The following is a 16,480-nucleotide window of genomic DNA, read 5'->3' as shown; positions in this document are numbered from 1 at the left end:
CTGGGATTACAGGCGTGCACCACCACACCTGGCTAATTTTTGTATGTTTAGTAGAGATGGGGTTTCACCATGTTGGCCAGGCTGGTGTTGAACTCCTGACCTCAGGTGATCTGCCCACCTTGACCTCCCAAAGTGCTGGGATTATAGACACTAAGTCACCACATCTGGCCTAAAGCACTTTTTCTTAATTCCACCCCAGTCTGCCCTTCCTCAGTGCCTGGGCAAGGCCCTTGGGGAGCTACTGGTGGGGCTGTGAATGTGCCAGGGGTATCCGGGACATCTTGCAGGCTAGTGGGACTGCCAAAAACGATTCTCAAAGATGAGTGGGGAGTTGGGCAGGGATAGGAGAATCTGGTGTGTAGAGAAATAGCCTGAAGGCACTTTGTGCTTGCCTGGCCTCTCTGCCCAGACGTCGGGGAGGCTGATGCCTGCCTGTGGTTTCTTGTACTAGCCGTTAAGACACCAGCCATCTTCCTTGAGGGGCCTCTGCCAGCCCCCAGGGAATGAGAATTAGTCAAGAGCCAGGAAATGAGAATGAGCTGAGGACACCTGCCACCCTGCTTCCGCAGCTACCTTCTGTTCCCTGGCACACGGCATCCCCCTAGAAGTAGTGCATGAAATTCACACAGCTGGGACCTGGCAGAGAATACAGGTGGGTTGACTGAGGCAGGGAGGCCTCCATCTGCAGGTGGCCTGAGAGCCTGCAGAGCCTCACAGTGGCACTAGGTGGCACTCCCACCCAAAGGAGTCCTAACAGAGTGGCAGGCGTGGAAATAAAGGACTCCATGGCCTGAAGGAAATAAATACAAGGTAGGAAAGTAAATTTCCAGACAATTTTTTTTTCCCTAATGGAAATTCGCTTGTAAGTGATTGTTCAAAATCCAGAGGCATTTCCCCACTGAAAATATGTGTGGTGGAGGTCTGGTTGGAAGGTGGGGGAGTGCTAATCTCGGCCAACTTGTGGGCTGGTTTATGGGTTTTGTTTGTTTGTTTGTTTGTTTTTTGAGACGGAGTCTCGCTCTGTCGCCCAGGCTGGAGTGCTGTGGCACGATCTTGGCTCACTGCAACCTCCGCCTCCTGGGTTCACGCCATTCTCCTGCCTCAGCCTCCCAAGTGGCTGGGACTACAGGCGCCCGCCACCACGCCTGGCTAATTGTTTGTATTTTTAGTAGAGATGCAGTTTTACCGTGTTAGCCAGGATGTTCTTGATCTCCTGACCTCGTGATCCACCTGCCTCAGCCTCCCAAAGTGCTGGGATTACAGGCATGAGCCACCGCGCCTGGAGGTTTATGGGTTTTTAAACACCCATCTGTCTTAGAGGCTTGGAATGGCTAAAAAGCAATGCTGGTGGATGCAGTGCAGCCGAGCTGGCCATTCCACAGGGAAGAGTGTGGGAGTCCGAGAGATCTCTCAGCTCATGGGAGGTAGAATGTGTGCAGAAGCTGGTCTTTCCTCTGCAGACCTTTCTCCCCTGGTCTAACTGGGGCTCGGTTTTGTTCCGCCCCCATGGACCTGTGTGGGCTGGTCTGTAAGTACTAGAGGCTTTGAGGAGGCCAGGATGGTCTTCTAGGGTCTTTCCAGTTCTGGAAGTTGGTGGTGGCAGGATTCTGTGTCAACATCTTTCTGTGCTTTAATTGCATTTTATCCCATGTCATGTGTTTCCTTGGACCTCTGAGGTGAGAAGGGGTCTGAAGTTTCTTTGGGGCTCTGAGAATGCTGGGATCAGTTACAGTAAGTTCTCAATCTTGATGATAGGTTCTTGGGATCTTCACCTTTAAGCAAAACATAGAATGAAACCAGTTTTACCATAGGCTGATTGATAGAAGCAAGAGTTAAGTTCCTATGGATGTTTCTGACCACAAAAACATCACTGAACTTTTAAAGACCCCAAACATTTCTAATATTAACCATTGAAATGTAAGCTATACATGCATTTATGAATGATTATAAAAAGATAATTATTTTCCTAATTACTCCAGCTCAGGGTTGCAGGTGGTCCCCTATCCGATGGGCAGCTCAGGGCACAAGGCGGAAACCAGTCCTGGATGGGACGCCTTCCCATGGCAGGGTGCACCCACACCCACACTCACTCAGACTGGGACCATTTAGACACACCAGTGAGCCTAATGTGCACGGCTTTGGGATGTGGAGGAAACTAGGGTACTCAGAGAACACCCATGCAGACATGGGGAGAACGTGCACACTCCACACAGATAGTAGCCCTGGCTGGAATAGATTTTTTTTCTCATCAATGTTATGATGACACTATTTGAGGACCTCCTGTAGTGATGTCTGGACAGGAGAATATTAGGAGCAGCTTTGTATAAGGTATCTGCTACCCCTGTACCACATGCTGAGGCCCTTAGGGGTGGCACTGTGCCTTGTTCACCCCTGCCTCCCTGTTCCCATGGGTGCATTGTAGTTATGGAAGAACATGGAAATCCATGGAGGAGGACCCTATCTGTCTTCTTCCCCCTGCCGCATCCCAGGGCTGTGGCTTGTCTTGTGGCACTTGCTTGGGCTGGATCCAGGTAAGGACGACAGGTGTATGGGGCTGTGACTACACACCCTTATGTCCTATTCCAGGCGTGGCCCCCCGCCCCATTTCTCCACAAGCCCTACAGACCCTCTCCTCCTGTTCCAAATCTTAATTTTTTCTTTCTTTTTGGTTTAAAAAAAGAAAGAGGTCTCACTATGTTGTCCAGGCTGGTCTCAAACTCCTGAGCTTACGTGATCCTCCCACCTTGGCCTCCCAAAGTGCTAGGATCACAGGCATGAGCCACCATGCCTGGCCCCAAACCTTAGTCGTTTTAGAAACAAAGATCTCAGTGGTGAGAAGCCGCTGGAATTGTATCCTGTTCAGTGGCTCAGAATGAGGAGACTGAGACTTCCAGGGCCATCTCACCATTGAATAGGGAATGGGTGTGCTCAGTTGCTCCCACAGATGTGAATAAGGCAACTTAATGCCACACCCTTTCTTTGGTTGAATGGTGATCCCTCTCAGACCTTTCCCCTCCCCTAAAAGCATTAAGCTGATTGGTCCGATCCCATGTGGGCTGAGTGCTTGTTGGGTGCCTGGCACCATGTGGGTATGGGGTGGGCTGCCAAGCTGCAGACTAGGGCCCTCCGATCTAGCGTGGTGGGAAGACAGCATGCATCATCCATCCCATGGGCTCTGCATCCTAGTAGTGAAGCAGGGAGGCCTGTGTGCTCTAGGCTGGGGAGGTCGGACCTTGTTTATGGCTGCCCTTGTTCACTGGTCTACATCAGTTTTGGAGTCAGGGCATTCTGTTTGTCAGGGCTGTGCGTGCCTGGAGGGCAGAAGGTCGGTGTGGGAGCAGCCTTGTAGCTTCAAGATGGGATGCGGGAAGGATCAAGGATTTCGCATTCTCTGGAGCTTCCTAGGGCTAGCAGGGATGGCTTTCTGTTCAGTCCAGTGAAGAAGCTGGTCCTCAGTGAGGTCAGCAGCACGTGGGGTCCTGAGTCTGCCTAGTGTTGGGTGGCGGGTGGTGAGGGGAGGCAGCTGCTTTGGGAGGCCAGCCACGGGCTGCAGACAGGCGGCTCACAGACCAGCGGACAGACTGAGGACAGACAGGAGGCATCCCTTGGGAGCAGCCGGGCCCGCCTTGCTGGTTGAGTGAGGTCCTCTCGTGACAGTGACCAAGCAGTGCTGGTGTCTGCTGCCCTTTCTCCTCTCCCTGGCCTTGGCCCCTCCTCTTAAAGGGGCCTTCGGGTTGGGCGGGCCGCCCAGCAGGACTGGGGCTCAGAGGGGGCGGCAGCTTTAAGAGTGGCTGGGGTCGGCCTCCTGCCCCCGCCCCTGGTAGTCTGAGTGGCTGGAGCCCGAGTCCCGCCCACTCGCCCCAAGGCTTCCCGGCTCCGGGAGCGCCCCTAGGGAGTCGGAGCCCGGAAGCTGGAGCCACCTGTGGGTGAGTGAGCGCAGCCGGCGCCCCGGCACCCCGGCACCCTGCCGGGAGCCCCAGGTGACTTCTGAGGGAGGCGCCCCACCTTGCCCACTCAGAGGGCCAGTGCCGGGTGGGGGTGCCCTTCTAGCGCCTTCGGTCGCAGGTGGGCTCTCCCAGCTGCGACGACGCGGCCCCGGCTTGAGGAGCCCTGCGGACAGGGTTGAGCGAGTCGTGGGCTTTTTTTCCGTCCCCACGTGGGCACGGCCCGGGCTGCGTGAGCTCACTTCCTCCACATCTTATCTCCTGCCGGGCGCGGGTACGGGAAGTGAAGAGCGTACGGGAAGTGAGGCGGCCGCGGGAAGTGAGGGGAAGTGAGGGGGTGCCTGCAGTGAGGCGGCTGCGGGAAGTGAGGGGGTGCCGGCTGGCATTGGCGGGGCCCGGGCTGGGGCGCCTCCGTCCCTGAGAGCTCCGTCTCCTCGGTGCTGCCGGAGGGCCTGGGGGCAGGGCGCCTGGGGAAGAGGGCAGCACCCGAGGGCCAGGGAGCGGGTGGCCGGCTTGCTGCCTTTGCCCAGTACCGGTTCCCCTCAGCGCCCAGAGTTGTCTGAGAGGAGGTTCCCTGTCTTTGGGCGGCTAGGATAGACCCCTGCGAGTCCTGCCTGCCCTCTTCCCAGGGCCTCCTGGGCTGCCTGCCACTGACTCTGGTCCATGTCGCCCAGGGAGGACCATTTTCCCCGTCCCCTACTTGGGAAGTTTGCCTGCTTCTAGCTCAGGAATGCAGGGAAGGCAGGGTTGTCGCCCCACGAGACGCACGCCGCTGCCTGGTGGCCAGGCCTCAGCTGAGCTGGGGAGAAAGTCAGCCCCTTGCCCCCACCCTCGCCCCCGGGGGGAGTGCATGGCCCGCAGTCAGGCCACTGGACACAGGATTTGGGGCCCTGGAGGTTTCTGCTGAGGCTTCAAGAGGGGTGGTCCTGGCGTTCCAGGCGCTTCCCATCAGATAGCAGGAGCCAGTTCTCAGCGTCCCTGGCTGAACACACAAGCTGCAAGGCTACATATACTCCGGCAGAGCTGGCTGGGGGCTGCAGACTGCAGGTGACAGTGCCATATCCCTCACTGCCTGCTCTGCCTTGCTAAGGCTTGAACCAGAATCCACCAGGAGCAGGACTGTAAGTGTATACACGCATACCCCTACACACACATACCCTTACGCACACACCCCCTACCTACACACACCCCCTACATGCACACACACCCCCTGCACCTACACACACCCCTACACGAACGCGCCCCCTACAGGCACACACCCCTTCACCTACACACACCCCTACAAGCACACACCCCCTCACCTACACACACCCCACACACACACCCCTATATGCACACACCCTCACACCTACGCACATGCCTCCTACATGCACACACCTTGCACCCGTGCACACCCCCTCCATGCACATAACCTCACACCTACGCACACACCACCTATACGCATAACACACTCTCACACCTACACACCCCACACACCCCCACACACCTACACACCCCACATACCCCCACACACACACCCTCACACCTATACACGCACCCCTCCATGCACATACCCTTGCACCTGCACACGTATCCTCCATGCACACACACTTCCACCTACATGCACCTCCCCCTCATGCACAACAATCTTGCAGGCCCCAACCCAACCTGTAGTAACTGCTGCCTGGCCTGGGTCCATTCATCGACTTCAGTTGGAATGTTCCATTCCACTGGGGGGGCAGGTGTTGTGGTCTTTACCCTGGTTGGTGAGGGATGGGTGGGGACACTGCCTTACTGCTCTGGTATGGATCCCCAAAACAGCATGTCCTGACAAAGGTGTTCCCCTTCCCCCCATACGGTCCTATCAGCCATTGCTTCCTATTCACAGGGCCATTCACTCCCCGCAAGTTTGGGTTCCTGTTTTAGAACTGCCACCTAAGCCCCTCTTATTTCGTCTTTCTTGTGGTGGAAACCCCTGCCCCCACCGGAGTGTGAGGTTGACTTTTTGGAAAGAGAGGTGAGGTGTTGGAAGCCAGGTCTGAGGCTGCGTCGCGCTCCTAGGTGGAAGTGGGGTTTCTGAGCAGTTGTTCTGGGCCGTGGTTGCAGCTGTGCTCTGATCCTCAAGGGGATGGCCAGGAGGAATTTCCTTTCCCATTTTCCAGATGTACAAACCAAGACTCAGAGACTACCTGTGACTTGCCAAGGCCTTTCCCTGCTCTCAGGGCAGAGGTAGAGGAAGGCAGCCAGGATTGCAGTGACCAGGTTGTCACCAGCCACAAAGCCCTCTGAGTTCTCATGTTGCAGGTGACTGGCCCTTAGGCCATGTAATGACATTAAAGTCCTATTGGTCACAACCCTAAACTCCTCTCCACAGAATGTCTTTGAGGCTTAGAAGGGAGGGAAGGTGTCAGCGCTTCCTCCATTCTGGGTACCATTCTTGCAAGCTCCTCATCCAGGGCCTGAGGCTCCCACCTCGTGTCACCTCAAGACTGCCAGAGAGGATGAAATCTTTGGCTTGGGCTTCCAGGGCTGTCACAGGCAGAGGGCAAGCCAGGCTCTGAAATGGGGAGGCCAGAAACGCTGCTGGCCAAGGAAGTGGCTTGGCCTTGGGAAGCAAGAAGGCAGCAACCTCTAGGCGCCCCTTCCCTCCATCCTGCAGCTCTGAGAGGGACAGACGGTGCTCAGCCTGTGTCCTGGGGCAAAGCTGGATTCATTTTCCTCCCTGGCGATCTTTTGGGGCCCACAGGTGGTGATTTGGAGGTACTGACACCCTGGTCTCGGCGCCTGTTTTAGAAGAGGCAGAACAGTGATAAAGACAAGGATCTAAATGGGCAAGGACCCCCTGCCCTCACCGGCAGGTGCGGTGCCCCAGCCTGGCCTCTCAGGATGGTTCTTAGTCTCTCCAGGGCTCACCTTTCCCTGATGGGCCTCTGACCTGGCCCCTGGTCTCATGTGCCTTGATTCCTCAGTAGGGCCCCCTCTGAGACTGGAGGTCAGACCCAGCCCCTCACAGCACCATGGGAGAATGAAATGCCAAGGCTCACAGGGGAACCTGCTTTGAGAACCCAAGGTTTTTGGCCGAGCTGGGTTTATCTGGGTTCATGTCTTTCTGATACATTCAGGGCTGTGGTGGTCACTGTCCCACATGGTAGGTCAGTGAGGAAAACTGGCAGGAGGCTGGGGCTCCCCCAAGGCCCCTCCTCTGCCTCCCCTCAAGGCCACGCTTGCCTCCCTCTGAATCCTGGCTGTGAGCTCAGCTCCAAGCCTGCACTCTATAGACCGGGGAAAGAGCTTCCCCTTTGGAACCAGGCACCAGGCTCACCCCTGACTGCCGTCACCCCCCCGTTTCCCTGGCAGCTGGCGGGAGGCCAGCATGGAGCCTGGTGGGCCAGGGAGGGTGGGGCGTTTGCTCAGTATGTTGGCAGAGTGATTGGAGTGACATGGCCCTGGAGGCCTGGACCCTGGGGCTGTCTGTGGGCCCGGGCCTAGGCCTCGAGATGGGATGGGCCTCTTGTGCCTGTGCCGATCTCCTGGTGCCGGCGTCTTCCCGAGGGAGGATGCTGGTGTGTATCTGTTTGCTGGAGGGTAGGCGCCCGCCTGCCTGACCCACCTGCAGTGAGCTGTCCCCGTCTCTCATTTAGGAGAGGGACCTGGACCAGCCCCAGCCACTGCCTGGATCGGGGAAGAAATCCACGCTTGTGTCCGACCTTAGTCACCTTATTGTCCTGGCTCCAAGAGGCCACTGAATCCCATACCTGGGGCTTCGGTGACTCTTGCAGGCAGGTGCCCGGGCAGAATCTTCACCTCTGTGGCTGAGGAGGGTTTGCCAGGGCATCAGATGTTCGACCGCGCGCGACCACAGCGATGTCTGAGTTAGGCCTCACAGTGGGCTGGCCATGCCTGGCCTATTTGCTTTAGGCGGCAGCTCTTGGGGCCACATTTCATCATCTAAGGATGGTGACAGGTGCCTGCCCCCTTCCTGGGCAGTGGCTGGGGGTGAAGGACGGGAGGGGTGGGCTCCCTGTCAGCCCATATCCTGGAGGGCCTTGATTGCCTGGGCTGAGGTAACACAGCTTCGGCATGTTTGCTCTTCCTCCCATCTGTGCAGGCCAACATGGAGAGGCTTTGTAGGGGCCGGGTGTGTCCTCCCAGATAGCCAGGCCCGGGCCCTGGCCAAAGTGCTTTTCTGAAGCAAAGATGGAAAAAGGGGAGTGGAACTGGTTTGTGCTGCAGTCCTGGCCTGTTCCCAGCCCCAGGCTGGTTTTCCCCACATGCACAGCTTCTGAGGAGGCCTGGAGCAGGGAGCTGGGTATTTTCTGTGTGTGTTGGTGGGGGGTCAAGGCCAGGAGGGGTGAGGAGAGAGCCAGAGCAGGTAAGATGCCAGGTTCTCACCAGGGCACCTCTCGTGGCTTCCCGCTCATCTTATTCCTCAGATGCTACTTTGTAACCTGAATTGAAAATGGGTCAGGTCCTGGCAAGGGAGGGGCCAAGCTGCAGACCGGCTGACGCTGTGCCGGGCCTGGGCCTGGAGCATGGGGCTCAAGTTCCCACTTTGTGCGTTTGGAGCCGAGTGGGGCCTGAAAGCCCTGGCAGCAGTGGCTGGTCCTCTCCCTGTCGTGGCTTACTGGACCGCGCAGCCCGAGGGCCTTGCCCCCTGCTGCCTCCCCAGGCCAGCTGAGGAAGAGGATGGGCAGTGCAGGCTGGCTCAGCCCCAGGTAGCAGGGACAGGGCAGGTGGCCAGGACTGGGGACAGTGGGCTTTAGTGCAGGGGCTTTTGCACTGGACTGCAAGCCCTGAGCAGGTGACCTGTGCAGGTGTGTGACCAGTGCCTGTCTGTCTGCAATAGCCCTGACCCTCTATTCTGCACCGTGAGCCACCGAGACTGAACCAAACCCAGGAAGCCACGCCACCAACCGGCCTTGCAGAGGCAGAGGCCCTGGAGCAGTGACAGCACAGGAGATCTGCTGGCTCGGGGGAAGGGGAGGAAAGAGTTGAAAACAAAGGGAGTGATCGAGTGAGCCTCGCCCCGCCCTCCCTGTGCCGGCCCATGATGTGTCAGTCAGAGGCGCGGCGAGGACCAGAGCTCCGCGCGGCGAAATGGTGAGATGCTGCCCACCGCGCCCTAACCCCACGGTTCCCCGCCACGACCTCCGGAAGGTCAGAGTTCACATCCAGCGGCCTCGCAGTAGAGGTGGCGGCAAGGGGACTGGTGGTCAGCCCCCGAGGCTGGAGGAGCCCGGCCTGGGGGGCCTGAGCGCCCTGAGTCGGAGAGCCCGCTTCAGGTATCTTTGGTTCCAACCACGAGGAGGGCTGAGCAGGGGGAGGCTGCCAGCGAGCCTCAGACCTCATGCCTGCGATCTTCCCTACCCTGGTGCTCCCAGGCCCCCTCCTCCCAGCCTAGACCCTTGCCTCTGCACCCCACCTGGGAGAGAGGCTTCCCCATTCCCCTTCCTGCCCGTGGGAGGGGTGTAGCTCTTCCCGATTGGTCCCTGCTCTTCCGCAATGAGTGGGGCAGGTGGCGAAGCCAGAGGAGAGCAGTGATTTGTCTTTGCTTGGCCCCTGCCACCTTCCTGGACTTTTAAAAAATACACTGGGGTGGGATGGGAGGGAAAGCAGGCACCCGGGAGCTGTGTGGATGCAGCCACCTCTGAGCCTGAGCCTGAGTGGGGTTCGCCACTGGTTCGCCTGTCCGTCTGCTCTGCTGCTATCAGCTGAGATGCCGCTTTGTTCGTTGGTTTGCTCGGCAACTGGGAGAGAGGACTCAGCTTCTCTTGAGAGCACAGTCCCAGATGGCAGCCGTAGATTAGCCAAATGCAGTTACTTTGCAGATGAGGAAACTGAGGCCTGGGGATGTTCTGAGTGGATGGCAGTGTGGTCTCCTGCTGGCTACCCTGGGCCTCAGGAGCATTTGCTAGGCCTAGGCACAGACAGGGTGGGGTGGGCCTTGTTTAGGCTCAGGAGGCCAGGGTTGTGGTGGAAAGGCCCGTCCAGCCTCTGCGGCTCTGGTGAAGCTGAGCCCCTGCTGAGTGCCCTGCATTTGTGCTGGGAGCGTGGGGAGAGGCCGGATCACAGAAAGGCCGGATGCAGAAAGGAGGGACTTGGGTCTCGTGTGTGTGTGTGTGTGTCCACCTTTGCTGAAAGGAGGGGCTTGGGATGGGTGTGTGTGTGTGTGTGGGTGTGTGGGTGTGTGTCTGTGCAGCCCCAGCAGAGCAGGCAGGTAGGTGGCTTGAGAGCTTGTGGTGGGGAGGTTTTGTTCACAAACCTGTGGATGGGTTTTCAGAACCTGGCCTGTTATAGAAAGACCATGCAGATGGATGGAGCCACAGCTGTGTGGTGGTGGTAGGCGGGGTGTAAATGCTCCCTTTGAGATCTTGTCTGGCCTTGGCCCCGTAATTTAGCAGATGAGGAAAGAGGGGGCCTGGAACCATGAAAAGAATATCCCAGATCCTGCAAAGGATGGTAGTGGAAGACTCAGCAAATGGTTACCCGACTGGCTGGGTCGTAGCTCCTCAGCGCTGTGTGCTGCCATGCCAGTGCCTGTGTGGCAGAGCTGGCCCCTGGGGCCCACTCTCCTGGGCTGTGGAGGCTGAGGGATGTGAGGCAGGCCCTGCACCCTGCTCTCCCCTCCCTGGGCTCAGGTGCTTGGGCCTGGAGGCCCTTGCTGGGAGCTGCTGCGGCTGAGAGGTGCCCCGCAGCTGGGCCTGACTCTCTTGTGGCTGCCCCCACATTCCCAGTCCTCCCCAGCTGGCTGGTGGGTGGGAGAGCCTGGGAAATGAGTCCACTAGCCAGAGGCAGCCAAGCCCCTGACTCAGAATGGGGTTGGGACGAGGGGGCACAGCCAGTGCTTGTTGGGCTCCATCACCCCCATGGAGAGGCAGCTTGCCAAGGGTGGGTAGACAGGAGGAATCCTGCCCCGGGTGCAGGTGGCAGCCTCCTGGGTCCCGCCCAGAGCCTGGCCACTGACCTGGCTCTGCATGGACCTGTGCCCTGCAGGTTGCACTTCCCCCAGCTGGCCCTGAGGCGGAGGCTGGGGCAGCTGAGCTGCATGTCCAGACCCGCTCTGAAACTGCGCTCCTGGCCCTTGACCGTCCTCTACTACCTCCTGCCCTTCGGCGCCCTCAGACCGCTCAGCCGGGTGGGATGGAGGCCCGTAAGCAGGGTAAGTGTGCACAGGCCCCTGTGGCGCGGACCTCCCCTCCGGGCAGGCCTGAGGTTGGGGTGCAGGAGAGACTGAGGTGGTGGCGAGCTGTCAGAAGCAGAGGTCACCGCTACATCTTCAGTGGGTCCGGGTCGGAAGGTTCATTGGTGGGCAACGCCAAGGCAGCTTTTGAGAAGGCCACTACCTGGGCCGCGGAAGTGACTGCAAGGGCATGTCGTGCTCTGCCCGCTCCCCTAGCCTGCCTTGTGTCTGCCATTTGGGGCTCCGGTTCTGGAAGGAACCCAGTCTGGGGATTCAGAAAATGGTGTCTGTCTCTGACTTTTCTGTGTTCAGGCAAAAAAGAGCTTATAGGTGATTTTGAGCAGAAGCCAAATTAATTCCGGGATGCCAAAGGGGTGGTTCAGGAAGGATGGATCCTGTTTGGGTCCTTTAGGGTTAGGACACCCTTAAGGAACCCAGAGGCGTGCCCCAGGAATGGGCAAGGGAACTGGCTTGTCCTCTCCTGGTCCCTAGAGGGCTTGCTCTTGCCCTTGGCTTCCTAGGCAGGTTGACCCCAAGGAGGAAACCCTGTTCCTGGGCCTTTGACAGTCACGTGGGTGTCATCAGAGCTCAGGGGCACTGAGGCACCCTGGACATTAGCCCAGGCTCCCACCTGTGCCTGGGAAGGGCCTGGGCTCACATAGCCCTTCTGTGTGACTGGGCATCAGCTGGGAGGGATAAGAGCAGCTCTCTGGGAGCTTACCTTACCTTGGAGAGGTATTGAAAGTTGGAATGAAATCAGTTTTACACCTTGGGGAGCTGGTGTCTTGGTTGTGTTTAGAGAAGCAGCAGCCACCAATTAGAAGCAGTTTCTACAGTGGCAGCAGCACCTGAAGTTTAAGAGGCTGCCCCTTCCTGGGTACCTGGCCCTGCCGGAGAGCTCTGGGACCATCTAGTGGGACCCAGTGCCTGTCCCCAGGCCATCATCTGTCTTCAGGTGTTCCAGGCTTCCCTGAAGGAAGAGAGAACAGAGGGGCCTGAGGGGATGACTTCCCTTTGCCTCCTGGGAGGAACCCCAGGTGCAGACAGCTTTATGGCCTGACTCAGTCACAGCAGAACGTTGAACACAAGTCCTCCCGTGGGGCCAAGGTGGGGCTCAGCAGGGCTGGGCTTCTCAGACTGGCTGCATCCAGGCCCTCAGAGTGCTGGCTGGACCTGTGGGGGCTGCAGACCCTGTGTCTGCAGCTCAGGCCCAGGTGACAGTGACATCGCAGACCTGCATCTGAAAATCCCTGTTGGTGCTCAGGGTATCCTCCTTCTTCCTATTAAGACAGAGGGACACACTTTGGGCTGTAGACTTGTTCCATGCACTTGGGAGCCGCCTCCTCTCTCTGGTGGTCTGTGATATGGGCAGTGACCAAGGGCAAGATGCCCACCACCTCTCCACACACTGTGATATTGGGGTCACCGTGGCTAGGGTCACACACTGTGGTTAGGATCAGATCCGTTTCCGACCCCCACTTTAAGAAGAAAGACTGCTGGCCGTCTCCCGTTCTGGGACTGGAGCAGTTGCTGATTTGACTTTTGCATGAAATGACGAAAACCACTGGAGTTGTATGTAAATCCAGCACTCCGTGTGGCAGGAGTTGGCAGGTGCAGTCTGGTTCCCAGTGAGAAACAGCCATATCACAAAAGCAGCGTGGGGCACCTGGGCCCTGGTGTCCTCCGTGGGGTGCAGATTCTGCCCTGAAGTGAGAGCTGGGCTAATGACACTACTTGGGCTCTCTGGAGCTGGGGCAGTGTGGTCAACTCAGCCCCTTGCTCTGTGGCCTGCAGGTGGCTTTGTACAAGTCAGTGCCAACGCGCTTGCTGTCACGGGCCTGGGGTCGCCTCAATCAGGTGGAGCTGCCACACTGGCTGCGCAGGCCCGTCTACAGCCTCTACATCTGGACGTTCGGGGTGAACATGAAAGAGGCCGCTGTGGAGGACCTGCATCACTACCGCAACCTCAGCGAGTTCTTCCGGCGCAAGCTGAAGCCGCAGGCCCGGCCTGTCTGCGGCCTGCACAGCGTGGTGAGGCCCGACCCTTTCTTCCTGCAGGAAACAGGACTTTTTCCTGCCTCCCCAGCACAGCCCCTGGGTCTCCAGCATATCTGGAAGGGGCAGGATGACAAGGGGAGGTGGGGGCTGTCTCCTGGGGGGAGGAGACCCTGCTCTCCCTGGCAGCAAGCCTCTCCTGCCCTTCCAGATTAGCCCATCGGATGGAAGGATCCTCAACTTTGGGCAGGTGAAGAACTGTGAGGTGGAGCAGGTAAAGGGGGTCACCTACTCCCTGGAGTCGTTCCTGGGCCCGCGTACCTGCACAGAGGACCTGCCCTTCCCACCAGGTGGGTCACTGCACAGGCGGGGCTGGGCAGCCCTGCTGCTGTGTGGCTGGACCGGGAGGGAGGGGAATGCTGGGGAAGGACCTGAGGCTGGCATGTGGGGCCTCCCTGAGAATCCGTGTGCAGACCGCACTCAGGCTGTGTGCTGAGTGCTCACTGTGTTGGTGGCCCCCACGTCTGCTCCTACTCCACAGCCACCTCATGTGACTCCTTCAAGAACCAGCTGGTCACCCGGGAAGGGAATGAGCTCTATCACTGTGTCATCTACCTGGCCCCTGGGGACTACCACTGCTTCCACTCCCCTACCGACTGGACTGTGTCCCACCGGCGCCACTTCCCAGGTCAGGCCGGGGCCAGCGTGGGGGGAGCTGCCTCTGTGGGCTTCATATAGAGGCTCTCAGCTTCTTGGTGTTAGGGGACCAGGCTCCAGATCAGGGTCATTGAGGCCGGGAGTTGACTGCTTTATGCAGGCTGGTTGTGGGCAGGGGACCGTGGGGCCCAGTCGGCTCAGCATTTGGAATGACATCGGGGCAATAGGCCATGAGTCCCTTTGGGTCTTGGCTGCCCTGGAGTGGACACACCGGGCTCTGGACAGGGAGTAGCAGCGTTCCCTGCCTCTGCAGGCTCCCTGATGTCAGTGAACCCTGGCATGGCTCGCTGGATCAAAGAGCTCTTCTGCCATAACGAGCGGGTGGTCCTGACGGGGGACTGGAAACACGGCTTCTTTTCACTGACAGCTGTGGGGGCCACCAACGTGGGCTCCATTCGCATCTACTTTGACCGGGTAAGCAGGATCTAGGCCCTGCCAAAGCCCAAGGGCCAGACCTCTTGGGTCTACCTGCCTTGTCTGCTGTGCGGCGGATGCGTTGGGACTGAATTCTAGGGAGGCCACATCTCTGGTCAGGCCTGGCTGTGCTGAGCAGCTGTCCTGAGAATGGCCGCTCCACCTGCCAGCCAGCTGAGGCTTCCCTCCCTCCTTGCACTGCTGGCTGGAAGAGATGGAGGGAATTAACCTCCTTGCCTGGCACCTGGCTTCTGCTAGGAACCATGGTCAAAGGTGAGAGTGAGGAGGGAACAGAAAGGGAGTGTTGAGCTCGGGGTGGCTCGTGTTGTTTACAGCATGAGGGGTTCAGCACTCGCAGGTCTGCTGCCCACCCTACCCCCAGGGGCTGTCTTTTTGGGTGTCAGTTTGTGACCAACGGCCTTGGCTCCCACGGGTGCCGCTCTCCCAGCACCATGCATGGAGACCACTGGGCCCGACTGTTCCCTGTCCTTCCTGGGCCCGGTTCACAGCAGGTGTCAAGGCTGTGTGTGAGATCTGGCTAGACCAGGCCCACCTGGCCCTGAGATGCCATCCCTACCTCCCTTCTGGAGCTGGGTTGGGTGGTGGTGGGGACAAGCAACAGAAGGAGTGGGACTCCAAACACATGTGGGGTGACACTGTGCACTTCGTGGCCCGGGCCCCGCTGACCCCCAGCCTATCACCACAGGACCTGCACACAAACAGCCCAAGGCACAGCAAGGGCTCCTACAACGACTTCAGCTTCGTGACGCACACCAATAGAGAGGGCGTCCCCATGCGTAAGGGCGAGCACCTGGGCGAGTTCAACCTGGGCTCCACCATCGTGCTCATCTTCGAGGCCCCCAAGGACTTCAATTTCCAGCTGAAAACAGGACAGAAAATCCGCTTTGGGGAAGCCCTGGGCTCGCTCTAGAGTCTCTTTCCTGATTACGGCTGCTAAAGGATCTTTTCCAAACAGAGTGAGGGTCTTTTAAAGAGGGAGGCCCATGAGGCCATGCAGGTGAGGGCCTGCCTCAGCGTGGGTGGGAGTCTGACCGGGTAGGACTTGAATGATTCGGCTCCCACCTGTTCCAGAGGTGCAGACAAGAGGTGATGAGAGCCCCCGTCATGCCCTCAACCTATCCTGTTCCTTCTCCCTACAAATAAACAGTGCAGGCTGGAATGATCTCAGTCACATTTGGATCTTTTTAAACATTGTATAGACAGGAGATCCTGCATTCCTGACTGAACCTTCAGTTGGTCTCGATCGTCGTTTTTTCTTGCTGCTCGTCCCCCCATCACCTGGGCTGTCTTCTGTTGGCCCCTTTTGTTTTTTTTGGCCTTAACGCTCCTGCTGCACAGGGTGAGGTGCCTCCTTGGCACAGACTGTGGATGCCTCTCCCCCAGCAGAGCCACACAGCCTTCGTGACAACTGCTTTCCGTTCCCAAATTCACCTCATCCTGCTCTTTAGAAAAAGCAGTCTTTGTGCTTGTGGCTGAACGCATCACCCTGGACTCTGCCAGTGTCTTCTGAGGACACTGATGACACTGATTAATGATACAGACCTTTGCAGGACCTGATGAGTGACCTTCTGGAGCTGGCCAGGTCCTCTGCAGCAGGCAAGCCCAGTCAATCACTGAACCTGCCTCATGGCACGAGAGTGAACAGGGCAGGCAGGTGGTAGGCCCAGCTGGGGAAACGGGAGAGCTCCTGTCCCCCTCCACATATCCCTGCATGAAATATGGGAAAGTTGCTGCTATTGATTCAGGGTCTGTCGTGGAGGCAGAGGACCCTTGGTGGATAGCTGGTCAGTGCCTGGAAAACCTGTCCCAGTTATCAGGAATGTGGGCCTGGGAAGCCCCCAATGGCAGGGACAGGGCCAGATTTCATGTTGACCCTGGGGATGCTGTGAAATTCTCCTGCAGGAGAGACATCATTGAATTTTTTCAACTGTATCAGTAGCACAGTATTTTTGTATGAAAAGTGGGAGACTTCTGAACAGTAATTCATTTAATTGCAAAACATTTTGAAATAAAAAAATCAAACTTAAAACTTTGTGTTCTGTTCTGGATGTGGCCTGAGGCCTCCCCGACAGCCCAGCACCTGCGTTCCTGGGTCGAACACGCTAGCACAGGGCCTGCCGCAGGGCCTGGATGCGGGCAACGCAGGTGCCAATGGGCTGGCGCTGAGCCTGGAGCTCCTCTGCCAGCAGCTGGATCTGCATTTCCACCTGGGGCCAGGGAGGGACAGGCA

The 16,480-nt window shown here is 58.1% G+C and overlaps 2 protein-coding genes across 63 annotated transcripts in view; one reads left to right on the top strand and one right to left on the bottom strand.

Annotated features, from left to right (window-relative positions):
* The window catches only part of PISD (phosphatidylserine decarboxylase), a 43,738-nt gene extending 27,459 nt beyond the window's left edge, over positions 1 to 16,279 (top strand). For 3 of the 14 annotated variants that reach the window (XM_054470428.2, XM_054470422.2, XM_054470427.2), the window contains exons 2-8: positions 8,770 to 9,023; positions 10,917 to 11,082; positions 12,898 to 13,134; positions 13,310 to 13,448; positions 13,640 to 13,786; positions 14,069 to 14,229; positions 14,936 to 16,279. In XM_054470428.2, the coding sequence (XP_054326403.2) occupies positions 8,971 to 9,023; positions 10,917 to 11,082; positions 12,898 to 13,134; positions 13,310 to 13,448; positions 13,640 to 13,786; positions 14,069 to 14,229; positions 14,936 to 15,160 (1,128 nt within the window). In that variant the 5' untranslated portion in view covers positions 8,770 to 8,970 and the 3' untranslated portion in view covers positions 15,161 to 16,279. Of the gene's footprint in view, positions 1 to 3,475; positions 8,639 to 8,769; positions 9,206 to 10,916; positions 11,083 to 12,897; positions 13,135 to 13,309; positions 13,449 to 13,639; positions 13,787 to 14,068; positions 14,230 to 14,935 lie in introns of those variants that run through there. The other 11 variants (XM_054470418.2, XM_054470430.2, XM_063663204.1 and 8 more) reach the window with 10 other exon arrangements.
* The window catches only part of SFI1 (SFI1 centrin binding protein), a 128,766-nt gene continuing 128,508 nt past the window's right edge, over positions 16,223 to 16,480 (bottom strand). For 46 of the 49 annotated variants that reach the window (XM_054470395.2, XM_054470406.2, XM_063663170.1 and 43 more), the window contains one exon: positions 16,223 to 16,457. In XM_054470395.2, coding sequence (XP_054326370.2) covers positions 16,353 to 16,457 — 105 coding nt within the window. In that variant the 3' untranslated portion in view covers positions 16,223 to 16,352. The remainder of the gene's footprint in view (positions 16,458 to 16,480) is intronic. The other 3 variants (XR_010125947.1, XR_010125945.1, XR_010125946.1) reach the window with 1 other exon arrangement.

The sequence above is a fragment of the Pongo pygmaeus genome, chromosome 23 (genome assembly GCF_028885625.2).
Source record: "Pongo pygmaeus isolate AG05252 chromosome 23, NHGRI_mPonPyg2-v2.0_pri, whole genome shotgun sequence".
Classification (NCBI taxonomy): Eukaryota; Metazoa; Chordata; class Mammalia; order Primates; family Hominidae; genus Pongo; species Pongo pygmaeus.
The sequence above is the reverse complement of the archived record's forward strand: the minus strand, read 5'-3'. Positions and strand labels throughout refer to the sequence as shown.